Source organism: Saprolegnia parasitica (genome assembly GCF_000151545.1).
Source record: "Saprolegnia parasitica CBS 223.65 unplaced genomic scaffold supercont2.46, whole genome shotgun sequence".
NCBI classification, from domain to species: domain Eukaryota; phylum Oomycota; class Saprolegniomycetes; order Saprolegniales; family Saprolegniaceae; genus Saprolegnia; species Saprolegnia parasitica.
Window position 1 is genome coordinate 87,161 of NW_012156440.1, and position 27,058 is coordinate 114,218.

General features: G+C 57.1%; 6 protein-coding genes and 1 non-coding gene across 7 annotated transcripts; 2 read left to right on the plus strand and 5 right to left on the minus strand.

Moving 5' to 3' along the window:
* Nucleotides 1-571: 571 nt before the first annotated feature.
* On the plus strand, nt 572-643 carry SPRG_30136. Its single transcript has one exon. It is a non-coding gene; the product is annotated as a tRNA-Gly (tRNA).
* An 890-nt stretch (nt 644-1,533) lies between these two features.
* On the minus strand, nt 1,534-4,178 carry SPRG_20770 (hypothetical protein; the record flags this gene model as incomplete). Its single annotated transcript, XM_012348711.1, has 10 exons — nt 1,534-1,938; nt 2,001-2,228; nt 2,277-2,355; nt 2,403-2,785; nt 2,828-2,972; nt 3,021-3,064; nt 3,115-3,583; nt 3,634-3,857; nt 3,903-4,061; nt 4,104-4,178. 10 exons carry the CDS (start codon nt 4,176-4,178, stop codon nt 1,534-1,536), a joined length of 2,211 nt encoding a protein of 736 aa, XP_012204101.1.
* A 1,786-nt stretch (nt 4,179-5,964) lies between these two features.
* On the minus strand, nt 5,965-6,675 carry SPRG_20771 (hypothetical protein; the record flags this gene model as incomplete). The annotated part of the gene is made up of 1 exon (XM_012348712.1): nt 5,965-6,675. The coding sequence occupies one exon, from the start codon at nt 6,673-6,675 to the stop codon at nt 5,965-5,967; it is 711 nt and encodes a 236-aa protein (XP_012204102.1).
* A 5,379-nt stretch (nt 6,676-12,054) lies between these two features.
* SPRG_22238 (hypothetical protein) lies at nt 12,055-15,706 on the minus strand (the record flags this gene model as incomplete). The annotated part of the gene is made up of 8 exons (XM_012348734.1): nt 12,055-12,273; nt 12,317-12,503; nt 12,555-13,967; nt 14,015-14,378; nt 14,429-14,642; nt 14,685-14,996; nt 15,049-15,363; nt 15,422-15,706. The coding sequence occupies 8 exons, from the start codon at nt 15,704-15,706 to the stop codon at nt 12,055-12,057; spliced, it is 3,309 nt and encodes a 1,102-aa protein (XP_012204124.1).
* Nucleotides 15,707-15,809: 103 nt separating this feature from the next.
* Nucleotides 15,810-18,714, minus strand: SPRG_20774 (hypothetical protein; the record flags this gene model as incomplete). The annotated part of the gene is made up of 12 exons (XM_012348713.1): nt 15,810-15,978; nt 16,026-16,174; nt 16,220-16,338; nt 16,384-16,528; nt 16,577-16,733; nt 16,781-16,878; nt 16,928-17,184; nt 17,236-17,364; nt 17,407-17,716; nt 17,761-17,901; nt 17,947-18,118; nt 18,161-18,714. 12 exons carry the CDS (start codon nt 18,712-18,714, stop codon nt 15,810-15,812), a joined length of 2,400 nt encoding a protein of 799 aa, XP_012204103.1.
* Nucleotides 18,715-18,860: 146 nt separating this feature from the next.
* Nucleotides 18,861-24,303, plus strand: SPRG_20775 (hypothetical protein; the record flags this gene model as incomplete). Its single annotated transcript, XM_012348714.1, has 20 exons — nt 18,861-19,001; nt 19,049-19,187; nt 19,231-19,806; nt 19,852-20,002; nt 20,046-20,133; nt 20,178-20,478; nt 20,522-20,682; nt 20,728-20,823; nt 20,875-21,025; nt 21,068-21,193; nt 21,241-21,479; nt 21,530-21,577; nt 21,628-21,684; nt 21,731-21,831; nt 21,873-22,532; nt 22,578-22,799; nt 22,841-23,055; nt 23,105-23,902; nt 23,960-24,144; nt 24,193-24,303. The coding sequence occupies 20 exons, from the start codon at nt 18,861-18,863 to the stop codon at nt 24,301-24,303; spliced, it is 4,566 nt and encodes a 1,521-aa protein (XP_012204104.1).
* Nucleotides 24,304-24,638: 335 nt separating this feature from the next.
* SPRG_20776 (hypothetical protein) lies at nt 24,639-27,023 on the minus strand (the record flags this gene model as incomplete). Its single annotated transcript, XM_012348715.1, has 1 exon — nt 24,639-27,023. The coding sequence occupies one exon, from the start codon at nt 27,021-27,023 to the stop codon at nt 24,639-24,641; it is 2,385 nt and encodes a 794-aa protein (XP_012204105.1).
* Nucleotides 27,024-27,058: the final 35 nt, after the last annotated feature.

The window sequence follows — 27,058 nt, forward strand, 5'->3', positions numbered from 1 at the left end:
ACCAAGGGCATCAATCAATCAATCAATCAAACGTGTTCGCGTTGAAATCAAATTAGCAAAAACTAACTCAAAGACTTCGCATACGTAGTGCTACGCCTGAATGCGTGGGAGTTGGCACCAGCACTTGGTCGTTGGGAGTGAGCTGCGCACGGAGAGATCCATCCCGTGGTGGACCCCACTCGCCGAGGGTTAGCTCGCTCGAGGTCGTACGCAGGCTCCTGTACTCGGACCACCCGACAGAGGAGTGCAAGCCGTCGGGTGTGTTTCAAACGAAACTGTCCGAGCCCGCATCCGAATAAATCCGGATACCGACCGAGAAGGGCATCAATACCCGTGAATCTACGTCCTTGCTAGTGTGATGCAGTATGAATTATTGTATTCTTACCACATATCGCGCTGACATAGTTGACGTGGTGCTACACCCGTTTTTTCACTTCATTCAAAAATATTCTCGGTGCGTGCGCATGACGAGAGGTATTGTCCAGGTATCCATGGACAGCAACTATGTTCTCCGTTTCCATCGGTACCTTGTGGGTATAAATATATTTGTACCATGTGACATAAACAAGAAGCGCCGTTGGTCTAATGGTTAGGATCCATCTCTTCCAAAGATGGGGTCGGGGTTCAATTCCCCGGCGGCGCAATCTTTTTGTCACAAACATTTTACTCGCCAGGTCTTTCTTACCCTATCACCAATAGCAGTGGGAAATCATTCCCAAATACTTATCGGGTACTCGAGTATAAGACACTACAGCTAGTGGTAGCGACTGACCATATCCCATTCGTTTAATGCGGCAATACAACACACTGCACAGAAAACGTGTTTTGATTCTCATCAACGATCATCGCCAGGAGCGCGCAATCAAAAGCACTCTCTACCAGCCCCAGCCGCCGCAGCCGCCACAGCCACAACCGCCGCCACAGCCAAAGCCACCGTAGAAGGGAAAACCGACGCCAAAGCGAGAAATACCAAACCACTCTTGCTGCTTCGCCTTCTCGCCCGTCCCGGCACCCTTGAGAGCCGGCACACCACCAGCCACTGGAGCCACGTCAGCCGTCGCGAAGGCACAGAGTGCCGCCATCAAGATTGTCGTCTTCATGTTGTTCGGGCGTCGCGAATCGAAAAGTGAGATGGCGTCTGCATGTCCTCACAGCGCGGCTCCAAGAAAGACGCTCGTAGTCAGAACCCATCGCGGCTCCTCGGACAACAGGTTGTGACCCAAAGCAAGTTCTGGTCGGATGGACGCTGGTTTGTCAACAATGTCGAACAGGGCTTGACTGCACATGTCGTCCGTCCTTTCCAACTTTTGAGATTTTGCCGCTTGGCTCACATTGCTAGCGTACAAGTATCGTCACGATCTACGAGTATATCCCATCTCTTCGTCTTTGCTACTTGTGGTGCAATACGAATCCCAGCTCTGGCTTCCGTTCAAGTACGACGTTGACCACTGGGCTCGAGCCCACTGCGTCGGAGGCTTGCTCCGTCATCAGATCACCATAGACAGGGGCTGTATTGCGAGACTTGCTACAGTGTTAGGTTGACGACGACGATGCGTGGAAATACGATGTCAAAATCTCAAACGGACTTGTCATCGCACCGCCAATGAATTCGCTCCGAACTTTCTTGGGCCCATCATTCTCCATGGGTGTCTGCGTCACACTCAAGAGTACACCTTCGTCGTCATCGTCATCATCGCCGTCGGCGCCGATCGACCGTTTCGAGCGCGACAACACCTCTTCGTGAACCACCACACCGTGGTCGCTAAAAACTTGGCCCTGGAGCACTGCGTGCAATTCGTGCGTCTTGGACTCGAGCATCGAGACCTTGGAGAGGAGCGCCGAGTTAAGCTCCATTTGACGCTGCAGCTCGAGTGTAGTATCCGAGAGCTGGACTTGGAGCGCGACTTTATGCTCCGCAACGTCCTTGGCCCACGCCGTCTAGACAGTGTCATCAGGTGCGATGATGATGATGATGGCCACAAACCTGGTCGGTCACAAACCTGGTCGGTCATTGATGGGTCTACGTGTTCGAGCGACCGAAGGTAAAAGAGCGACCAAATGGACAGTGTGCTTAGGTGCCACTTGAGCCGCAGGACGGCGGGCGACTTGGTGTTGACGACGTCTTTCTGCGGCGGCATGTAGAACGGATTACGAAAGTCCCCGGACGCCGCAGCGACTTGCTCGAGGCGATGCCACAATGAAGGGCACCGCGCGGCCACACGCGCCTTCTACGAGGCACTTTCGAGTGGTCGTTCATAAGCACCGATTTTTCGCACCATGCGCTGCTCGTCGCAGTCAAAGAGGAATGTGCCCGTGCGCCGCGCGTACACTTCGTCGACAATCGCCATGAGATACCTAACGTTGCAAAATGATATCGTCTAATTGCGTCGCGACAAACGCACCGCTCGTTGAACTCAAACGAGCACGGCGCTTGCTGCGTCATTTGCCACACCGCGTCGATGAATTGCACAAAGACGGGCGACGTCTGCTCGTCGTCCCAGTAGTACCCGACGGGTTTCTTTGCCTGGCTCGACGGCTTGAGACCACAACGCGACTCGAAGCGGTGTCCAAACGCAACCCACTCGTGCTGGACGAGGAGAGCAAATCCTTCGAGCGTCCGGTAGTACGGGTCGCACGCAAGTTTGATGAGCGACATGATCTGCGCCGTGCGATCCCAGCCGTCGCTGCAGTGCACGACGAGTGACGCACGCTCGTCGACGAGCTTCTCGACGCCCATGGCCGCCGCCACCAAGACGGATCGAACGTGCTCGAGCCAACGCGTGCTCTACGCAGCATTTTGCGTCGGAAGCCAAGCTCAAACATGTACCTCGAGGGACGAGAGCCAATTGGCGCGCTCCGAGCCGCGGACTTCGCCCTTGACGAGCTCAAAGAGCCGGCGGATCGAGTCGCGCATCGAGTGAATGTTTTCGATGTTCATAAAGAGCAGCGGCACGTTGTTGTAAAACTCAGCTCTACGCAGAGCCCTGGTGGACAATTCTCTCAATGCGGTGGAAACGTACATTTCAAAGCCGGCGCCGAGTGCGACGTTGCCGTACGCGCTTGTCTACATCCATGACGCGTTCCATGATGGGCAGAGAAGCATGTGGCGAGTACCTGGTGTCGGCAGTCGATAATGTACAAGCGGCCATGCGCTTGCTCTTGCAAGATGCGCATGTAGCGCTCGTCGTGGTTGCAGCGCCGCCGACGGAGCCCCACGAGCGGTTGCGCGCAGCGCGCGAGGATCGCGTCTGATTCCGTGTGCCGGTATGTAATGACGGGCACGCGGCCTTTGGCTCGAAAGTGACCGATCGCTTGAAGCTCGGCGTCACCAATGGCCCGGGGCACGGCAAGCAGCGTCGGGTACGTCGGACATACACGAAACGCTTGGTTGATGCGAGAGAGTCGGAAGGCGCCACCATCCTGCGCGCCAGGCACCACGATACCCTGGCGCACCATGTCCCGCTCGATGAGCGCTTCCATGTCGACGGCGTCGTCGTGACGGTCGGTATCGGCGCACGCGAACGCAAGCGGTGCGATTTGGTGCACACTGTCGAGCGCGTCCAAAAGCCGGTTGTAAAACGAGCTACAAAAGCAACGGCGTTGGACACGTCCAACCAGAGAAAGGAAAAAAACCTAAGGCCAAAGGTCGAAGCGACTTCGAAGCGCACGATGCAAAAGTTTTTGCAAGCGATTTCGAGGTGGTGCTTGATCGTGTCCAGGTCCTTGGGGTACTCGTTGATGCCGAGCGAATAGCCCACGCTGCTGATCGTGCTCATGTTGGCGCGCTCGTCCTGCAAGAGGATCTCGGCAATGTTGCAGAGAGGGACGTCCACGAGCGTCGATTGCGGCATCGATTTCTAACACACACGTTGAGGACGCTGCGCGAGGCCATACGTGCGCACTGGATGGGGTACGAAGAGAAGACGGTACGTCGTCAAGCACAGAAAGCCTCGTTGCAGCATGCGCTGCGGCGAGACGTACACGACCGGCGCCTTGGCCTGGATCATCTCTCCGTAGTACATGTCCTTGGCATCGAGGGCGAGGGTCGATGGCGGGATCACCTGCGCACGTGCATGCACCGTAGCAGATACATGTGTGTCTACCTCATGGGCGGCTTCATGCGTCTCGACGGACGTCCACGAGTCTTCCTCGAGGCTTACGGAGCGGTGGTGGTCCATGGCGCGACCAGCGACTTGGCCGAATATCTTCTGTTTCGGCTGTAGGCCAATTTGCCTTTTTGGCCAATCATACGCCAAACGAACATGGGTATTTTAGCCAATGACATCGTACGCGGGGCATCAACCTCAACACATAAATTAGTGTTGATAGACATCGATTCACAGGAAGACGCGTTGCTCCGTTTGCCCTTTGGAGCATTGAAGAAAGCATACACCTCTACAGACACTGTTGCATCTCGTACTCATTTGCGGATTGGATTCAGTACACATCGGCTTAATACTATTGCACTCGCCTCGCATTCCACCAGCTAACACTATAATCCTGTCTTACTGGTAATCTACGAAGATCGACCTGACGACGAACCGGCGCGTAAAATCGCCAACCAACGCAGGTCACTGGCACTGGGCCCCAAGCTTGCTATCGTAGCGCTCCTTCCATTCGCGCTGCGGCGCTCAATCTCTCGACAGAAAAGATTTAACGCATAAGGAATGTCGACTTTGTCGTCCGCGCAAGCGTTCTGCCATTGCATCAGGAAACACCGTCGCCAGCCAGTACGCCTCAGACAAGTCATAATCCTTCACTGCGCCACGGTGCGTGCTCGTAACGCGCTTGAAGAACGTTCGGTGCGTTTTCCATTTCTCTTAAAGACTGACTGCACGACTTGGCAACGACCGTGGTGGTGTCGGTCATGCCGGTGGTATGCGAGTTTCGTTTTTTGTCCGACACTACACAATCGGAAATGGTTCGACTGGGCATGCTCTACGCCTTAATTGTCGTTCTGTCCTTCCGCTCCTCTGACTTTTTTGCTCTTCCCTTTCCCTCAGCCTTTCGCAAAAACCTTTTTCTATTACTTGGAAACGGCCCGTCTGCAATCGATTTGTTTGCGATGCAAGTACTCGCGTACTAGTCCATCAACAGGTCCCGTGCGGGGTGAGCTGGTAGGAACTTTTGAATGCGAAGCGTTGTTTCGCGGTATGCTAGGTTGGCGCCACCTGTATCTGATGCCTGGGACGCGCTGTTCACGCTCTGTACAGTCTAATACATGTACTGCCGACTAGTATTCGTAGGTGTACCGTACCGTTAGTAGGAAGAAATTACAGAGCTAGTCACTTGGGTGGTCGGGGTTCGCATCGCTCTTCCTTGCACTCTGATTGCGTTCCGCTTGGCATGCTGCATCAATAACATGAGTAACACCTCGTCGCGTGCACGTGGCAGCTTTACGGCTTTACGCCCATGCCAGCGACGGTGCAAACCAAATCAAAATCGAAAGAAAGGACACTTGTGTAAAGGTGCGAATTTGCGACCCAAACCAGACGATGGTATTATGGCGCGACTACCCCCTGGCCTATCGCGGGGACTCATTTGCGTGTAGCACGCTGATTCTGTGGCGGCAAGTGTGTGTGCTGTGGCGGCGCGCAATGCCCAACACGAGACGTGGACCAGCTGGCAGCAGATCAGATTCACCACCGCCGCAAAGGGCAGCGCGTACTCAGAATTCTCATCTCTGAGAACGAGACGAATGGACCAGACAGGCCCCGGCGTGTAACTCACCAGCATCGCGTTTGATATGGGTACACGCGTCGATGTTTTAATGGACTGTGTCGGCCTTGTCTGTTGGCGGAGAGCTCTGCGTGTCATGCAGTGCTCGACAAAGACGATACGAGTGGAACTGGGAACTGCAGACTCACGTTACTATACACTGCGCAGAGTTGTCAAGGAGTCTTCGTGGTTGGAAATGGCTTTTTAGACCGGCGCCACTCCACTGGAATAAGTTAGAGCTAGCGGCTACTCGTGCACGGGCGACGTCCCGGCCTTGTCTTTTGCAATGCACTGCGTTAGCGGCGGCAGGCTCGTGGGCGCTGGTAGCTTGGAGGGAAAAAGCGATGCGCCGTACGGCCGCGACTCCATATACATGGGCGGCGGCGGGTACATAGCTGGTGGCATGTACGACGTCGCTCGGTCGTGGTACATCATGGTTGGCGGTGCGTAGCTGCTGGTACTGGCGCCGTACGTAGTTCTGGGGCCGTCATAGTTGGGGTATGGCGGCGACGTGAGCACCTCTTCCGAGATGATGTTGACTAGCTTTTGAAGCACGCGCGATCGGAACGCTTCGCGGGCCTCGCCTTTGAGATACGAAGGTGTTCGCACTGTAATGTCATCGTCGAGCAGAGCGGCAGTGTCGGGCTTGGTCGGGTAGAGCGGCGACGGCGGGTACGGCAAAGCGGGCAGCGACGAGTGCGCATACGAGTAGTCGTGCGACGACGGTGACGGGAAGCTGGCGGTGCTCGGCGACGATGCGTAGTAGACCGACGACGACGTCGCCGACTGGGTGCGGTTGTGGCGGTTCTTCCCGTCGAGTTTGCGCTGGTTCTGGTTTTGGCGCAGGCGATGCATGTCACAGAGGTTGTGGGGCTGGCCGTTGGTCTTGAGCGCGCGCTCGTTCTCGCACTTGCCCGTCTTGTAGAGGCACTTGCCGCGGCTGCCTTCGACTGCCATGAGGAGCCAAACTTTCTGAAAATGACACCATCGCTTCCGTCGCATCTGTCCGGATACACCCGGTTGCCAGCGAATCTGATCCTGGGTAATCGGGCCCACCCCCTTCGCTGGGTTTTTAGAGGACCTTCCAATATATCCTTGCACGGGCGCAAATGCTACATGGGTCTTACAAACGCAGCTAGAGTCGTTGTATGCAATCTAACGTGCAAGGTGTGAAACCACTGGTCGCTTCGGAAGTACTCGTTAAGCGATGGTGGAGGGGGGGTGGTCCAAAACGATGGCTGCTTGCGGCCGCCGTCCCAATTGGTGGTGGGTGCTACAATCCAGCTTTACAATCACGTACGTTCTAGACTTCATTGCAATGAGGGAAAAACCGTGCCAACGTCGGCTACATTCCGTCATTGCAGCAGTCTAAGATACATTAAAATAGAGAACCCGGCGTCTGATGCCCATCTGATGCGGAGTTCCGTGGCCCGTGTCTGATCCCGCCCGGTTCTTATCCCCGGCTTCATGAATGCTTTTTTGGCGACCCCACTACAACGTACTTGATTCTCGTTCAAGCATTTTGAGTTTAATGTACCGGTACAGCACTGGAATCTTGCCACTTTTGACGCCAATATTCCGGGTGCGAAGCACGCCAGACTGAGATCTGGCGCTTCACGACGCGGCTTCAACGAGTCGCGTCGTGAAGGCAGACATGTGGCACATGCAGCACATATATCGCTCACGTCTGTCTGTAGCATCACGATCACGTCTTTTTAGCGTGCTTGGCGTCAACACAACGCGTCTGCTCAGTGTCGCCCTCATTGTGGCCTGTCTGCCGCATCATGGAGCTCGCCAAGACGTTGCATTAGAGCGAAAAGCTCGTGGCACATGGGTCGATGCGACGGACGTTGAAGATGAAGGATCGCTGCCATGGATGGGTACACGAAATATTCGCTCCAAGAATATGACGCACGACACCAACGCTGGCTGGCCCATCCCCACAAGCTTCTCCGTTGTTTTCACCCGTCGACGGGGTACAAAGGGAATCTTTACACGTCTGATATTACTTTTCCCATGCTTAGGACAAAGTCTTTCAGGGCGTACTTGCACGGCACGTCGGCGTCGACAGCGGAGCAATCGTCTCAAATTCACAGACTCAGATACTCGAACGGCAATTTGACTCATGGTATCTGATCGGAGCTACTACGTAGTACTTCGCGACGACACCTATCGCAGCTGCTCTGGATTCAAATACACATTTATCCCCCGATGCGCTGGTACCATGGGCTGGCACCGATATGTTTGTGTGCGACCACGAGACGTACCGTGGCTGCATCGTTCGTTCTTGAGTCATCCATCAACCCTTGCAGCGTGCCTCGTTCCCTGCTTATGAACCATCACAGTAGCAGTTAACACCTCGAGAGTGAGTCTCCTTGGTCGCGTCGCGCGAGTCTCTAACGCAGTATAGGTCTGAGTAGTCGCCTGTCGGTTGTCCCTACTGAAGCTTCTACTTGGCAACAAGGTTTCTATCCAGGCTTCGAATCAGAGCAATCAATCGTTTGCATGCCATCAGTGATGATTTCATCGTGTGCGGTTGGACTCGACGTCCCCTCCAGCGATGACATGACAGTGTCCAGGCTGGAGCCAGGGGACACGACGATACCCCTCGGTGTCTTTCCTTTCGAATACCCACATTGCACCATACTACGTACGCAAGGCGGTCAGAGGGCCTTTTCAGATGCAACTTTTCAACAAAAAATGCCGTCGTTTTCACAAACTGCAACAAAGTCGGGAAATCTTCTTCATTAGGCTTGGTCACGATGTACGGCTGGTCTAGTTGTCGTATTGACTGTTCGCGGGCGAGGTAGGACCGTGTCATCAATATCTTGAAGTTCGTCGCGCTATTCGTCGCTTCATTTCACAAAACGACCACGACGTGCACCAGCGACCTGAAGGTCAGCTACTAAGCATGTTACTAGTACACCGTACCGGAACTGTACTACGTAATTTGCGAGGAAGTCACTACGTCTGTGCTACCACAGTGCTTCGCTTTGTACTTCACGATATACGATGATGAATCTGCAATCGTCGTTTTGTGTTGATGCATACCCCTACGAGTCCATTGCCAAAAGAACACCGCGAGAAGCTCGTAGATCGCCGACTTCGTCGCTCGTCGGCTCGCGGTTGCTTTCTTTTCCGCACGCTGCCATGTATTGTAGTACAGTACAGTACATTGCTGGCGGATTCCAGGGAGCGACATCATTATTGTTTTGTGGCAACATTTATATACTTCTAGAGCATCACCCTCTTCATGCATCTCCCTTGTCGCGTGTGCACTTTGCTTTCTTTCTTGCTTTTCATTTCCTTCGCCCTCTGTACTACCGGTGGTGCTCCTGCGCCCCCTTGTCTTCGAGCTTGTTGCCAATTGGTTTCCTATCTGCTGCTTTCGCTGACGACGGACAAAAATGGACATGTGCATGCATTTAATGACGAGGATAATCAAACCGATGCTCGTACGAGACCAATATGTTTCCCGACGTCTTCCTAGCGCAATCCGGGCGACTGTGTTTGCAGCCAGATTTTGTTACTGCCAAGGATTGCAAGGGACGACACTGCAGTATCTATGCCCACAACCCGAGAGGGCTTGTTCATGGCGCGTCGCCTTGACCGCCTTTTGCTCGGTGCTGTTCGCCGATGATCGCTCTCCGTGCAGCTTAGACCCCACCACAACAACCTTAGCCGCACTCGCTGCCACGTACTAGTTGTATCACTCTGTGGGCAGGCCCACGCTCATTTATCCGGATGGTCCGGATACAGAGACTGTTACGAATTGCTTTAGGTGCATAATCGAAAAAGGCAACATGTCTGGAGCGGACGGAGGAGCGTCGTTGAAGCGCCTGCAGTCGGTCCTGAGCCACGTCCGCGAGACGACGGCGCCAGTGGCCAGTGCCAAGACTCGCTGGGATGGCTGGGGCTACGAAGACACCAACATCTTTCTCAACCCGCAAGGCGTCGTCGAGTTTGCCGGGACGCGGTACGCTCGCCACCATGTGCGACGACAGCTTCAAGCGTGCGTAGGTACGAAGAAGTGTTTCCCGCAGAGCGCGTCTTGCCAGGCGTACGCGCGTGGGCCGAGTCCAAGGTCGGCTTGGACGTCAACCGCCGCATTACGCTCAACGCCACGCCGCCCAAGATCAAGGCAGGCAGCGAAGTCATGCACGAAGGCTTCTTGGCCGAGATGGCGTCGCTCGCGCTGCCCGTCGACCTCGACCCGGTCACGCGTGTGCGCCACTCGCACGGCCAGACCTGCGGCGTACGCGTCCATATCTAAAGGCACGAGTGTCACTGCTGGCGTAGGAGATCTTTCGCATCCGGACGTGCACGGAATTTGATCGTGTGCCGGACGCAGTCATTTGCCCCTTGACGCACGAGCAGGTGCAAGCGGTCGTCACGGCGGCCGTCCAACACAACGTGGTCATCATCCCGTACGGCGGCGGCACCAAGTACGTTCGGTTCATTCGAGCTGACGAGCTCACGAGGCATGTAGTGTCTCGAACGCGCTCACGTGCAGCGAGCACGAACGTCGTATGATTGTGTCGCTCGACATGCGCAAGATGACGGCGATCTTGAGCGTCGACAAGGAAAACATGACGGCGGTCATCGAGGCTGGTATCTCCGGCCTCGACCTGCACAACAAGCTCAAGAACAAGGGCGTCACGCTCGGGCACGAGCCCGACTCGTGGGAGTTTTCGACCGTCGGCGGCTGGGTACGACACAACGCTTTACTTTGATCCAATTTGAACGCCATGCAGGTCGCGACGCGGGCGTCGGGTATGAAGAAGAACACGTACGGCAACATTGAAGACATGCTCATCAACCTCACCATGGTCAGATATCATTCATGAACTCTACATTGACGCGCGGAGTAGGTGACGCCGCAAGGCACGCTGACCAAGTCGTGCAACGTGCCCCGGGTTTCGATGGGTCCTGACATGCTGCAAATGGCCCTCGGTACCCATTGCTGTATGCGCGATTGATACATATGCGGGCGTCCGGTGCTAGGCTCGGAGGGCCTTTTCGGCGTTGTGACCCGGGTCATGTTTCGTGTGCGCCCGCTGCCCGAAGTGCAGCTGTACGACTCGATCCTGTTCCCGACTTTGGGCGACGGTATCGCTGCGCTCCACGACATCACGCGCGAAGGCTGCATCCCTGCGTCGCTGCGCCTTCTCGACAACACCCAAGTACGTCCATTCGATGACGGAACGCTGCTCCTCTCACGCTGCGTCGTTCTAGTTTCAACTGGGCCAAGCGCTCAAGCCGGCCTCGAGCCACCCCATGACGGCACACCTGATTTCGCTCGCGACCAAGGCGTACGTGACCAAGGTGCGTCATCCATTACGGAATACGAACTTATTTGCTGGCATGATAGATCAAGGGCTTTGACGTCAACTCGATGTGTGCGGCGACCATCTTGTTCGAGGGCACGAAAGAGCAGACGGAGCGGTACCAGCGTCAGATCCACGCCATTGCGGCCAAGCACGGGGGTATGATTGGCGGTGCCGAGAACGGCAAGCGTGGGTACTTCCTCACTTATGTCATTGGTACGTCGTGCTCGCAACGAATCTCTGGGCGATTCCATTTGTGTAGCGTACATTCGCGACTTTGTGATGGACTTTTACTTTTTGACCGACTCGTTCGAGACGGCGGTGCCGTGGACAAACGTCAAGCAGCTCATCGCCGACATCAACGACGTACGGCGCGTCATCGCCTCACCTCTTGACACATTATAACTAGGAAATTGGTCTTGTCTGCGCTGGCCACGGCGTACCCAACAAGCACGTCGTCATGTGCCGCATCTCGCAGGTCTACGAGACCGGCGTCTGCCTCTACGTCTACTACGGCGTCAACTTTTTCGGCGTCAAGGAGCCGCTCAAGCTTTTCCACACGATTGAGCAGTCGTGCGTCGACGTACGATCGCTTTTCATGCCTCTTTGTTTTCATTGGTTGACGTACTAGGTCATGATGCGCAACGGCGCGGCGCTGAGCCACCACCACGGCATTGGCAAGCACCGCAAGCAGTGGCTGCCGCAGGTGCTCTCGGCGCCGGCGCTGAGTGCGATCCACGGCCTCAAGGCTGCTGTGGATCCGACCAACGTCTTTGCGACCAACAACATTATCACGACGACGCTGCCGCCCACACGCGAGTAGAGACACGCAAGAGTCATTCTGACGGATTGGACGCTTCTCCTTGAAATGAATACCCTCTCTTGTACATCCTGAGAGTCGGCTATGTATACTGTGGAGGCTATGTGAGCCAGCCGTCGTTTGTCGACGAGATCTGCAGCGACGGGGTGGGCACCGTCGTCGACGACGTTTTCTCGCCTTGCAGAGACGTCATGCAGAGCGCACAGGCGGTCGCGGTGGCTTGTTCCGGAACGCGCAGACGGGACACTGCAGCACGACTTCAAATTCGCTCGATGGCGCTGCCGACGCCGATGTGTTTTTCGCAGCGCACACCTCGCAGCGGTCGAGCGTCGGGCTCTGGCTGTGGAAGCACACGGGGCAGCTCCAACTGCCAGCTTTGGGTGGCGGCGCGCGGCGCGGCGTTGGCGCCTACCTCATCTTTTTGCATTGTTCGCAGGTGCGATGTCTCTACCACGGGGGCCGCGTGCTTTTTGAAGGCGAAGATCGAATTGTACATTTGGTTGAAATGCGCCTTCTCGTCTTCCGTGGCGGCTTCTTTGAGCCACGTCTCGACCGTGCGCGCTGTGAGGACTGGCGCGTCTTCTCGGTACAGCGATGGCTGCGTCGGGTTGCGCTCAATGAGTCGCGACATTGGTGGTCTATCACAGCGTCCTCGTGGCCAAGGCACTAAATCAAGTCGTTTGACGCACCGCGTGTCACGAAAGACAACTTGACCAAACTCAACATAGTCGATGCGGTCCGAGAACGTGGCCGCAAACCGTGCACTGACTTGCGCCATGACATCGGGGCCCACAGGCATGTTGAGCTGGCGCAAGGCTGCGAAGAACCCGTCGAGGGTGACAAAGCCCGTGCGCTGACCGTCGTACTGCTGACAGAGCGTCATGAAGCGCGTCCTGTCGACATGTACTTGCTGTACAAAGAAGGAGCGCAGGTCGTCTTCGATCTGCTGTAGCGACCGCGGACTCGGCGGGAGCGCTCGCGGCGCCATCATCATGCCATGGGGTGCGACGACGGGAACAAAGGATCGAGGCGGCGCGTGCTCGACGACCGGAGGAGCGACGGGCGGTGCGTATGTCTCGAGAAGTGTTGCAAACGCGCGATACGGACACTGCGCTTTCGATCGAAGCGCGTGTTGGAGCGCTTGGAGCTCCGAGGGGTCGAGAGGGCACTCGATGAGCCGAAGCACGGTGCTGAACTCGCCCCACTCAATGTGGCCGCGATGGTGTACGTCACACTTCTCGAGGAGCGAGAGCCCGTTGATGTTGCGCTGAGCAGCACTCAAAAAGCTTTGATAGAGACGCCCCATAAGACTCGGCAGCGACAAAGTCGATGGCCCCGATGTGGCGAAGCGCGACGTTTCGAGTGGCGAGGCCCCACCGTAGCGATCGAGGGCCGCCTCCATAGCATGAACGAACGCAGTTGCGTCGACGCGATGGTGCTTTGTCTTGCACGCTGCTGTGATCGCGTCCAGATCCGACTTTTTCCATGGTAATTTAAGCCCCAAGAGGAACTGCGCAAAGGCTTTGGGGCGCCACGGAAGCCGCGTGTTGGCTTCCGCAAGCTTGGTGTCGCACCTGTGGCATTTGGACGACGACCACCCCGCCGTGAGAAGCACACGGTCCAAGACGGCGTCCATGGACATGATCTTCCCCGGCGACGACCGGCGACGTGGACTTGCGCTACGTCCGCTCGCACAACTGCTGCTATCGTCACTTTGACTTGCGTGGGACGAACCGTCACTGAGCGACAACTCGTCGTCGTCGTCGTCGTCGCGGCGCACAGCGGCGACGTTGGCCTTGTCCAGTGCGAGGAGCTGAGCGGTCGCCAGATCGCGCAAGAAGAGCGATGTCTTGACGATGCCCGTCTCCTGGACGACGTAGTGGTCGCGGATGACGTCCCCGTCGATGCCGGCGACGGCCGCGTGACGGTCCTGACGCAACACCGTGTCTAGAAACTTGTCTAGAATCTGAGAAAACTTGGACGCCGTGACGCCGTCTCCAGACTTGTACTTGACAAAGTACTTTGCAAAGACAAACGGCCGCGGAAGCAGCTGGTCAAAGATCGCCACGCGCACGAGCTGCTTGCCCAGGCGTGTAAAGGCCCTAAAGCACGCGCCATGAGTTGTGATCTGTTCTATGGCACCACCGACCCTTGGTTTTGGAGCGCTTGCATTTGGTCTTTGGTCGGCGACGCAGGTGGTTTTGCAGACGAGGCTTTGGCTGCTGGACTCGGCGGTTTGCTCGGCGAGCCATTTCCTCCACTGGTCGGTGCGGGAGGCGTAGCTTGGGGCGGCGGCGCTTTGGTCGGGTCGACCTTTGTCTGTAGGATCTTGTCGGCGTTGGTTGCAAAGTGAAAGAACTCGAGATAGTCGATGTCGTTGTCTTGGTTCGAGTCGAAGAAATGCAGAATCGACGACTTTTCCGCGGCTGTGAGCCCTTTGGAGAGGCCCATTTCGTCGAGCACGAGGAGAAACTCGTCGGTGGAGATGGACCCGTCTTGATTCACGTCGTACTCTGGCATAGTATTTATCAAGCATAGCACATCGTACATGGCAAGATCGTACCGAGGAAGAGGCGACGGAAGCGGTCGGCATCCTTCTCGTTCGCCACGGTGTCCAAGATGCTTTGCTGCATTTGCGCAATCACAGCGTCGACCTTGCCCCGACTTTCGCCCGACTCGAAGACTTTGGGCCCGCGCACAACAAAGTCAAGAAAGACGTTCGAGTCCCACTGCTGCGTCGTTGGTGCCACAAAGTACCGGTGCAGCGCCGAGACCTCCTACGAATATCGTCAGACGCTGCCTTCTATCTCAGCACCAACGTCGGGGGAAAACGGGTGTCGGACACCGGCGGTCCAGAGAAGTTCCTTGAAGTCGCTCGCGCTGAGCTTATTCTTGTAGTGCTCGCAGGCAGTTTTAAAGTCAAAGCGCGCGCCGGCTTTGTCTTCGGCCTTTTGAATCTCTGCGTGGAGCTCGAGCGCGAGGGCTGGGTTGACGCTGGTCGCAGTGTCTTCGCCGGACAAATTCGCCGTCGGCAGCATGCAAGCGAGAAACACTTGGCAAAACGTATCGTACGGGATCGCGTCTTCCGACTGTGCGTACTGCACAAGCGCATCGAGCAAGAACGGTCGGTCCTAGAATCCAGCTCTCGGAAAAGGGCTCAGAGGATCCACCTGTTCGTTGTACCTTTTTGGACTTGCGCGGCAGCTGCAGGTCGAGCGCATCAAACAGCTGCCCAAACTTGGTCGCTGACAGCATGCCCGTGTTTGCCTTGTCGGCAATCAAGCACATGCGCTTGAAGACGGACGCAAAGGTCTCGGCGCCCGCCGCCGGCAGCGTCGTCGCAAACGCTTCCTTCATGCACGTGACGAGCTTGGGGTCGTTCCAATGCGACAATAAGTGGTGGCTCTCGTCGCTGGTCGTCGCGAATCGACAGAATTCGTCGTAGCTAACACCGCCGTTGTGGTCGAGCTCGAACCGCCGCAGCAAGCTCTTGATTTCCTATTTGTACAGCATGATGATGATGTCGTGGGATAGGAATGCAATGGAGAGAGCGAACACTTGGGCTGAGGAAGCTTCCCAAATCCATGTCGAGAAGCGTCGCTTCGAGGGATGGCATGCTGATGGAGCCCGTCTTATCCGTGTCAAAGAGTTCAAACGGCACGCGGTAGTCGAACTTTCCGTCCAGCGTCTTGGCGCAGCGACGGAGCTCGCCGAGAAGCATGTAGCAGCCTTTCGCAAAGCCGGGGCTGTCGTACGGCGTGATGAAGCCGTGCTTCATGTTGCGGCGCTCGGCCACGTCCCGCAACGCAGCCAAAAACCGGTCCGATGACGACGCGTCCATCACCGCCGCAATCCGCACCCGTGTGCTGGACCAAGTACACAAAATCCTACAGAGACGTGGCGTTGGGATGCAATCGCTTACGAGCGGTACACGCACTTTAATGTCAATGCACGGGATGCTTGCTTCGGTCCGCGAGCTCCGAGAGATGGTTGTGCAACGCGGGCAGCGACGCAGACCCTGTCCCGAGACTGTTGAGGCGGTTGTAGACCGGGTCAATGTCTGTCGTCGGGTGCGGCCCCACGAGCTTCTTGCCCGCCAGCAGCAGCGACGAGCTACCTCAAATGACCGCCTGGTCGTGCTGCGAGTAATGAGTTCTTACATTTTCTTTGGATTGTGGTTGACAAAGGCATGGTACGCAGCCTGCGTGATCTGGCCAGGCACAGCGCCAGGGGGCGGGTTGGGCGAGATGACAATGCATAGCTGGCGGAGCTCGAGCGGGCTCAGCCGCACCTTGTGCTGGCGTAAAATCTAGAGTGCAATGAGCTTCGGAATTCTTGAAAATAGCGGTAGCACCTTGTCAATCATGGGTACGCGGAGGATATTGTCATGTGACTTGATGCGCTTCCACGACGCGCTCGAGTCGATGTTGCCATCTTTGACGAGCTTGGTGTTTTGATGCTCGATCGCCCAGCCTACACAGGTACAGAGTGTAGGTGCGTCACGAAAGCCATCCGCACCTTGGAGAACGCTCGCGGCTTGGGCGATGCGTGCGGCCTGCCGCGCCTGGATGTCGCAAACGCCAGTGACAAATTTGAGAAAGTCTGCATAGTCGACAACGCCGTCCTTGTTGACGTCGAAGCGCGCCATGATCTTGGCGAGTTCCTAACGCAATGTATCGCACTCGGCTGATCCAAGGATCAATGTGTCTACTTCTGGCGCGACGAGAATTTGTTGGGCGCTCAAGAGGCGCAAGAAGTCCCCACGTGCCCACCGACCGTCGCCAATCGCGTTGTGCGCGGTAAAGACGACGCGGTAGTTGGAGGATGCGCTCGTGAGCGATCGCTGCAGCCGCTCTGCGATCGCGTCGCTAGCCGTACACTGTATTGATATGCCTCCGGACTTGTCTCTACGTACACATCCGTGTCGGTCCAGAGCACAAAGAGCAGCAGAGTGTCGTAGTCGATTTTCTTTTTGCCCTCAATGTCGATGCGTTTCCAGACCTCTTGGAACCGCTTCCATGGAGACGATGAGAAAACTACATCGCACAAACGACCGACGCACCTTGGGGTCGAGCCGGCAACCAAGACCGACGAGACCGGCTTTCACCTTGGCGATCGTCAAGTACTTGCGGTTCTTGACGTCAAAGGCTTGAAAGAGCTTGAGAAAATTCAAGACGCCGTCGGCGTCCGTGGGACAACGCCGGCGCACAGTGGTGCGGATCTGGTGCTCGAGGGCGTCGATCTCTTCGATCGGAATCGCACTCGTCGCGGCGCCTGTCGTCGGTGACAGCACCGGTGCGTGCACAACGACGTCGGACACTGGGTACACCGCGCTACCCGCAAGCATTCAAATTGCCCAGTAGTTTTGACAGTCGTACCGGGTCCACAAAAAGACCCCGCGCTTTGTAATCTTTTGGTCGAGCGAGCCCTCGATGCGCTTGAAGCCGCGGCATGGAGGCATCCACAGCGTCGCCGATTGGTCGTCCACGAGATGTCCTACTCCCATCTGTAAAAATATCCATATATATCAAAACACCGTACCCCCCGTGACGCACAAGTCGACCAGTGCCGGGGTTTGATGCGCGCCCGTTGGTTTACACGGCGCAAACTTGAGGTACATAAACTTGCGGTAGAAAGGCTTGGCGCCATTGAAGCAGACGTAGCCTCGGCCCATGAGGTCCTTGTCCTGGTTCGACGCCGAGTACGCAATCGCTTCAATCGGGACTTTGGTGGGGTCGCGCTTGGTCCAAAAGTACAAATGACCATTCGAGTGCGATGTCCAAACGTTGCGCGGGTAGACCTCGTAGCCTTCGCGCTTGAACTCGGCCGCCTCTTCGTCCGACGTTGAGTACTAAGGCGTGGAATAGTTCGTTTTGTGGGCACGACGTGGCGTACCCGCAGGTCGGAGATCGCAGGCAGCTCTTCAAATGTCGGCGAGTGAAAGCGATCCGTATCCTTGTAAAACATTTCAAAGTCCGTGGGCTTGACAACGCCATCGTTGTCGTAGTCCAAGAGGTGCAAAAGCACATCGATTTCCTAACCCCAACATCCAGTAGGTTGCTCGGCGTTATTACAACGTACCCCCGTCGTGAGCACGATGTCAAACTCGCGCCCGATCGCATTCCCAAACAAATTTGGCGCCAAGCAGCTGTCGTTGTGGATATCGGTCATGCGGCGGTACATCTCGAGGAGCTCGTTATCCGAGAGCTTGAGTTTCCGAAGTGCGTGCCAGTACTTGCAGAGGAGCACGAGCCTAGTTGCCGTCACAGCAGAGACAATAGTGTGTAATACGTACAGTTGCACGCGGTTCAAGAGGCAGAACTCGAGAAAGTCCAAGAGCGACACTTTGGTGCGGCTCGCGCTGTTGAGTATGCGCTGAAAGAGGATCGACGTGTCTTCCTGCGCTACCAGACACTCGAACGCCGGGTCGCTCGCCATGAGCTTCCGGAACTGGTGCTCCTCGAGGAAGTAATCAGCCGCGGTTCGCGGTGGCGGCTTGGGTGCCATGAGGGAGCGCATCGACTTGGCGGGTTTGGCCGACGATGGCAGTTCGTCCATTGAGAAGGTCTTGAAGAGGTCCTTGAGGTAGTAGTAGATTCCGTTTTCACCCTTGATTGACGACGCTTTCTCGCGAAAGATCTGGCGTGCGCGGTGCCCGAGCACGTCGTCTGCAAACTTGCAGAGCATGTAGGCGCCGGTCTCCTTTCCGTCGAGCTTGAGGTTCGCGAGCAACGGGTGTGTCTCGACATCCAACGCCGGCGTCGTCGACTGTACAAGCTTGGGTTTCTCTGGTGGCTTCTCGGTCGGCTTCTCGCTGCCGCCGGCCGGCTTGGTCGGCGACGTCGCCATCGCTGAAGGGACACGAAACCAACTGCCACAATTTTCCACGCGATCTACACATGTGAGAAATGCATTCTTCACTGTTTTATCTAGGTTGTTGTATTGGATTGCGAGGTGAAATCGGTGCATTCCATGGGCCCTCACACGGCCGTTTCATGACTGCGGACGACGAGGACGGGACGGCGGAGCGGCTCAAGCGGCCGATCACCGATGCACACCCAACGCTCTATATAGAGACAAGAAAGGCGCATGCTGCAGCCTCCGTCGACCTATACTGTCTGCTCTTCAACGCGCAGGTAGCGCTCCAGGGCTACTCACGTACGAATTGCCATATCCTATGCAGGGGGAGCTCGTTGACCACGTGCCGGTGAACGGGTCACTACGAGACGGCTCGATCGTGCAAGCGCCCCGCAATCAGCACGGCTACCACCAGAAGATGGTGATATCACTGGCCAAGGTGCACCTTGGCGTGGATGTGATTGGTGCCCGACCGTTCACTCGCCAACGACTCATTCGAAAATCTAGGCATCATCCTCTCCCACGGCCACGACGTCGTGTTTGATCCGCACAAGGTTCTCGACGACTGCGTCATCCACTGCTCGCTACTGTCGTCCGACATAAGCGACGCGTTTGTGGACTTTTCCGCGACCGGCAGCGACGTCGTCTGCGTCGGCACCCACTCGGCGTCAGCGTCGTCGCCAATTCTCGTGCAAAATGCCTTTGTCGTGGCCAAGATCTACCGAAACAATCACCAACGCCACACGTGGCTCTTGGACCCGATCAACGAAGCGGTGCAATGCAGCAGCCACTGCATCGTGGGCCTCACGCGCGCCATGCAGCTCTTCCTCCTCGACATCATTCCGGACATTGACATTCCCAACGTCACGTCGCTCAAGACGATTCGAGGCATCTGCTCGACGCTGACGCGCATCGAGTTTTTGGAGCTCGAGGAGCTCTTTCGCAAGAACGGCAAGGGCTTGCCAAAATCTGCGTTTGCAGAATGCTTGGCCTTTGGTATTATCAAGTACCGCCCCGAGCTACGCACGGAGAAGCGGGCGACAGCCCTTCTGCGATTGCTCTGTGAAATGTTTGATCAAATTGGTACCTTTCGGGAGAATTTCATTCCTATGGTAACCCCACCCCTAGATATCAACGGGGACGAGAAAGTGGACTGGGAAGAGTTCACGACGTTTTGCGCAGCATTGGGCATGCTCTCGACAAAGCAGTCACACGACTCGTCGGACGTCTCGGGCGTCGAATACATCTTCAAGCAAATTCGCACCGCGCACACGACGCGGTACTTGCTTGCTTTTGGCATCGTTTCGTAGTCTTGCGGATAGACCGTTTCCATACCATATTACCAAGATGCGCGCCTTTGAGCATGTGCGCAAGGTTGCGATCCTCGAGCAAGAGAGTCCCCTTATCGCCGTACAGTTCAAACCTCTCGTTATCTCATGGTCGGAGGCGAGTAGATTTTCGAGATGGACGGCACGTTTCTGCACGACATAACCAACGTCATGAAGACGAGCGTCATGAAGGACGGGTTGTACATCCTCGACATTGAGCACATCCCGACCCGCAACTGCTACGTCATTTCGAGCTCGGACCGGATCTTGACGCTCTGGAACATTGTCAACGCTGTTAAAGGACAGTATGTCCAGAGCGGTCGGTTCACCAACCACCACATGGTGCGCACGGTCAAGTGGTGCGCGACGCTCAAGCTCTGCATGACCTCGAGCTCAAAACATACCGTGCTCTGGAACTTTGACGCGGGTACGCACCCGCGGCACCGACAGATTGATACACTGATACTTAGGCAAGATCCAGCACCGGCTACACGGCCACAGCGACCTCATCACCGACATTGTCGAAGTCCCAGGAGCGCCTCTGTTCCTTACCGCATCCTACGACCATACCGTGGCGCTCTGGGAGATGGACCGGATGCGAATCGTCTACACATTCGAAGGGCACACGCAGGTGCCTCGCCGTCAACTGCGAAAGGTGTCATGAGGGAGCGTCTAGGGCGTGCTGCACGTGGACTGCATTGGGAACGTCCTCGTCTCATGTGGCTTTGAGCACCACGCTCGCGTGTGGAGTCTCGCCACTCGCAAACAACTCGTACGTTGCGATGCTTTCTGGCAAAGAAGGAATGGTCACGGTGTCGTCCAGGTGCTATTGACTGGCCACCACGAGATGCTCCTGGACGCCAAGCTCGTTCGGTTCAACCTAAACACTCTTTTGTGTACCACGGGCGATGTTGGCGGCAACTTTAAGGTCTGGGACATCTCCCGCTGCATCGTCGACGCCTCCAAAGATGCCGGTATCCATTCACATGTGATTTACACGGAATTGATCTGTGCAGCGGTCGTGCTCCACGTGTTTAGCGTCGGCATTCCTGGCTGTGTCTCCCCCGTCTTTCACTCTTTTACGGTCCTTCCCCACGACCACAAACAGGAACCGCGCAACGAGCTCTGCGAGATCTGGACCGGTGCACATCTCTGCAAGACTCTCTGGGTTTGTAAGCGGTATAACTAGGCACGGTCGATGTGGTGCGCATCGTACCGGAAGCCGTCTCGTCGACGCAAGCGCCCATGCAGCACGTGCTCTACAACGCCCTCGCACACACGTTCACGGCCTCCGTGGGCGGCAAAATCACCGTCTGGCGCGGCAAAGACGGCCACATTGAGCAAGAGCCGATCCACGTTGCGTCCGTCGAAGTGTGTGGTCTCTGCTACGACCTTCCGCGCCAGCGCAAGCTGTTTGTATCGACCAGCGTATGCGCTATGTCTACTCGCTGGCGTCTCGTCATCTTTGCTACGCCTAGGACGGCTCTATCCACATGTACAACCTCATTACGGGCGAGCCCATGAGCGTTCGGCAACACTCTGCGTGTACTTTGAGTATAAAGAGCCTACGATGTAGGAAATCAAGGTGCACAACGGCGACGTGCTTGCCATGATCTATTGCGAGCACACCAACGTACGCTGCGGATACTCTGTCGCTTCTACGACATCCCTTACTCTAGTGCCTCATCACAGCCGGTGGCGACGACACCCTCGCAATTTCCTCCGACGTCAAAGGTGAGGGACGGCTGGATACGCTCCGAACGATCGGAAACGTCCACCGGTGCGATTCTCCGGGCAGCAAAGTTCCTCAGTGCATGGTAGTGCTGGCATGACAGCGTGCGCGTACTCGAGCGAGCACGGACTCATCGTGACGGGCGACGTCAAGGGCCACATCCGCGTGCACGATTTTCAGCGTCTCTCACTGACGTTTCGGTGCGAAGGCCACGGCGGCGAGATCACGGCGCTCGCCTTCCACCCGGCGACGTGCGTGCTCTTTGCCGCCGATGCGACCGGCGACGTTTGCGTCTGGCAGCTGCTCAACGTCTTGGCCTTGTCGCAGTGCGTCATGCGCCTCGTCGTGCCCGTCTCGACGACCTTTCTCACAACCTCTGACCCATCGACACCGATCGTCACGACGCTGTGCGCAACGGCCGACCAGATTGTGGCCGGGGATGACCACGGCCGCCTGCACGTCTGGCCGATTCAGCTTATGCGAAAGCAAGCCAAGGGCATCACCAAACTCTTCTTCGAGCCGCTGCCGGCCAACATGATTGCGTTCGCGCGCGGTGGGTACAACCCCAACCTGCGAATGAAGCGCACGCAGAGCGTCGCCACGTCCGACGCAAACAGCGGTGGTCACCACCATACGGCGCACCACAAGCCGATCATGGGCCGTCCCGCCGTTGTCCAGATCAAGGCGCCGACCACCTGGGTCGCGCATACGAGCAAAATCTGCCACATCGCGCCGCTCCCAAGCCCAGGGTACGACGTTAGGCTCTAGCGCATGTGCACTGAAATGAGCGCCAGGTTTGTGTTTTCCGCAGACGACACGGGCGTGCGCCTCTGGAGCGTCGACGGCGATTGCCTCGGAGTCCTCGACCGCAAGCGCAGCAGTGGCGTCGAGACCGGAAGTTCCGAAGCGAGCATTCCGTGGAAGTACCGCCTGAGTCCAACCTCGTCAGCCTTGGAGCTCTCGGCCGCCGTACAGGCCATGTCCAAGAATGTCCTTCGCAAAGTTGCGTCGCTAAGGTGGATGCGTGCGTATATCTCTATCTGACGCTACTGCATAGCGCGAATGCAGCGACGGTGACGAGTAATAACCCGCCGACCCATCGCTCGAGTATCCTACTCGACGGATTGCACCTGCGCACGCAGAGCTACCGTCGGTGCTCGAGTCTTTTAGACTTGCGGCCCAAGTCCCGGAAGGTCTCGATTGTCGAGAAAGAGGACGACCCAGCATTGGCCCATGTCATTCAGAACGCAACCGCCGAGACTGCCTTCTCCCGTACGACAGGGTTGACGTCTCTTGACTTCGGTGATAGCCAAAAGACTAGGTCGCTCGCTCGCGGAGGGAATCAAAACCAACACGTTTACGCAAGACGAAGGGTTTATCCTCGAGTGCCTCAGCCACGACGACCACGCGCGCAAGACGTACGACTCGATCGTGTTTCCGCCGCTTTTGCTCACAAAAGCAGAACTGCGTCGGCAGCTCGAGATGAACGCAGTGCCAAAGCTTGACGCAGACGCGGTCGACGAGCTCCCCATGCTGCGCACGTGCGACAACTTTCTTGGCGAAGTCCGCGTGCACAAGGCCAAGATGACGCGCTTCTCTCACGAGATGCCGTTGGACCCATCGCCTTTTCTGCAGACGCACTTGACAGCAAAAAAGAAAGCTCACGCCACGACACCCTTGTCAGTTCCAAAGACCCAGAAGGCGACATCACTGCCGCAACGAATGCAGTGGAAGCTCGACGGGTTCCTTGACCAACCAGTGCTGCCCAGTGTCGTCAAGGCTCCAGCGTCGCCAGCTCGACGCAACGCCCGGCAGTGGACCGACCCAGCCGTCGCCGCCCTCGACGCGCGCCTCGAGTCGAGCTTAGGCCAGCGTCAGACGCAGTCGACCACCGACCTCTCTCACGTCCAAGCAAACATTTCGAGAAAGCTCACGCTCTGCGAGACGCTGCAAGGAATGGGCGAGCGGCGAACTAAGGCCGTGGTACCGGCGACAACTCCGACGAGCCGCCGAGTCGCGACACCAGCGTCGGAGCGAACACCAGTTATGGACATTGTCAAAGCCGGCGGCAACCCCTTCGGACCACGCTACTCGCCAAAAGACGTGCTTGAATTCGGCGGTACGATGCTCCCGCCAGCCATCCAATACGATGGGGACATTGCTCGTGTTGGCGTAGACACGTTGCAACGCTTTGATAAAGACCTCTCGGGGGACATCGACATTGACGAGTGGCTCAAGATTATGACGGCGCTGGGGACCAAAAATCATGCGATCGATGTGGCCGTTGCGCGCGACCTCTTCTCGACAGTCGACGAGAACGACGACGGACTCATTTCCCACCAAGAGCTCCTCCACATTGTGGTACACCACATGTTTCTGGTATTCTGGTGAATCACCACAATTCCATAGTTTCTGCAAGCGACAAAAGAACAGTTGATGCTCATGGAGGAGCTCATTCGAGCGTCGCAACACCGCCATCAGAAGACAGTGTCGCCACCATTGACCTCACATGACGAGTGATAGCCTACCTGCCGCGTGCTCCTTCGCGCCGACGTATGTGATGGATGTTCCAAACGCCGCAGCGTTGATGAAGAATAGATTTGTGTCCCCACTTGCTATGCACAGTGTGGTTGGTGCGTCGACGGCTACAAAGCCACCGCCTCTTCGTCTCTTCTAGGGTGGAGTTTTCGAATTGGAGTAGCCACTTGACAATTTGATGGACTTGGACGGTATCGAGTTCTTAATCGGTAGACAGCCGTAAACCCGTTTCGTACGTGGCCAACGCATCGTTCGGCGTCAAGGGTGGGTTGCATTACATTACGTGTATGTGCGTGGACGCGAGATACCAAAGCTCATTAGCTGGCGCGCGCGGGCAACTCGATGTAGGCTTCGCCAAGGCGCTGGCCGAGCAGTGTGAGCTCACACGCCGCCTCAAAGAGTCGCATGTCGTTGAGCTCGCCGTCGCAAATGTGGAAGAGAATGTCGAGCGATGCCTGCATTTTGTGCCAGTCACGGCTCGCAAAGGTCTTGCCCCATATCGCGTGCGTGGGGACGAGCTCGGGCATTGGCGGGTTGCCGCTGGCCCAGTCGCAATACTCGGCGCAGTGCACCCACGCTTCGCGGAAAAGCGTTCCGAGCGCGATAAAGTCGACGTTCAAAAACGCATTCCACTCTTCGTTGGCGACGGCGGCGAGATCGTCCATGTCGGGGAGTCGGCCGCACTTGCGCATCTTGGGCGACTCCATGTCGGTCAGGAGCCGAAAGGTGCGGCTGAGGTGGAACGGGTACGTGTAGTCGCCCTCGCGGCTGTGCTTGACGCCGCGTCCGTGCTCCTTGGCAAACTTGCTTCGGCGGTCCCAGGCCTCGAGGCGCTTGGCGTTGGCCTCACGCGCGTCCGGGTCGCTCGCGTTCATAAAGTATGTCGCATGCTGGAGGTTGTAGCCCATAGATAGCATGCGCGAGACGAGGAAGCTCTCTGTCGGGCGCCCGCCGTACCAGATGCTCGGGCCTTTCTCTAGTAGCGCGGCCAGCGTGTCCAGCACCGGGATCGGCGCAATACGCTCGTGCAGGCGCAGTGCGTTGTAGAGGTGGAACACGAACCGGCCTTGCTGCACGTCGTCCATGACGCCGACTCCGTACGAGAGGCTGAAGCTCAAGCTCATCGTGAGCATCCACTGGCCAGCCATCCAAGGGTTGAGCCAACCTTGGTCGAGCTCCAGCGGCGTAAAGTACGGGCACTTGTTGACAATCTGCATGATGCCCAGCATCCCCTGGACGTGTTCTGGCAGTAGCTTGAGCGTCCGCGGTGGCTGGATGAGGCCCGTGGCGTTCTTCCGACACGCGAGTACGTGCTCCGTCACGCGCTTGAGGCTCGCTTTCGTCGAGGCCGCGAGCTTGGCGCATGTGACATTGTCCCTCTCGGGGCCTTGCGAGGCCATGATCGACTCGAGGAGACAGACCGTTGCAAAGACAAATGGGATGCTTGCGCGCTTCGTCTGTTGAAATTCGAAGACGAGGTTGGGCCACGGCATGTAGTCTTTGTGGGCGCTCACGATCTCGGGGCACTTGTCCTTGGTAACAAAGAGCACGGGCGGCAGCATTTCCGAGAAGAGCGGGTTCACGAGTTCCTTCATGGACGAGAGTTTGCCCGCCGCTTCGTTCCAGGGCACAGTGCGCATGTTACTTGGCATGGTAAACCGCGGACCTTTGACGATTTCAAGAAGCCCCGCGAGCCGAGGCAGCGCGCGCTGCAGCATCTTGAGGTTCTTAATGTATGGAAGCCGTTCGTCGGGTGTCGCGATCGAGGCTTCGTGCGCAGCCACGATGGCTTGCTCGAGCGTTGCCGCCGATTCGCGTGGCACGCGAAGGGTCTGTGAGATCGTAGCCGTGCTCGTGGCTGGCTTGGGCGACTGACAGGCCAGCGTGACGAGGCGCACGGCAGTCGCGAGTGACGCGCCATGCGACACCATCATCTCGCGCAAAAACGGACCTCGCTCGACGAGCGCAAAGATCTCGGCCAGCGTCTCGAGGTACGGCAGCTCGAGGTGCAGCGTCGCCGACCACGTGCTCACGAGCTTGACGCAGGCGTTCGTGACGGCTGTCGCCGCCACCAAGCTTGACGTGCCCGCCTTTAGATTCGCCCATGCTTGGTCCACGTCACGAAGGAGCTCGTCAAGATCCATAAGAAAGCAGATGGCGCGGAACTGGCTCGCCTCGATCGCAGCGACCGCAATTTCGTCGGGGCTGGCCTCGCGGGGAGCAAAGGCCTTGGCATCAAAAGGCGGAAGCATCTCGTCCGGCACTTCGTCCTCATCGTTTTCGTCGTCGATCGCGAGCGCTTCGAACGTGTTGTGCAGTTGCCCTTCGTGCTTGGGCGGCGGCGGCGGCGCAGTCTCCTGCACAAGCGGCGCTAGCGTTGCGTTGACTGCGCGCAGGAGGTCCAGGAAGTACGTGTGGCCTTGGTCCGGCGGGAAGGCCTTACACGCTTGCCAGCGCAGCTTGATACTTGCCTTGAGCTGGCGCATGATGGCGACCGGGACAGGCGTAGCGCTCGCCGCAACGTCCTGTGCGGCGGCCCAGATCTGCGCCGTCGTCCACTCGACCTCATCTGCCGCAGCCGCTGCCGTCTTCTTCTTCTTCTTGTTGGCCTTCTTGGCGACCTTCTTCGTGCGCTGGAGCCAGGCGACGACCGCGGTGGTCGCGAGCTTGTACCGGTGCCAGCGCCCACAACCGCTCGACATGATCTGAGTCGAAATGCAGAGCTCGTTGAAGCACG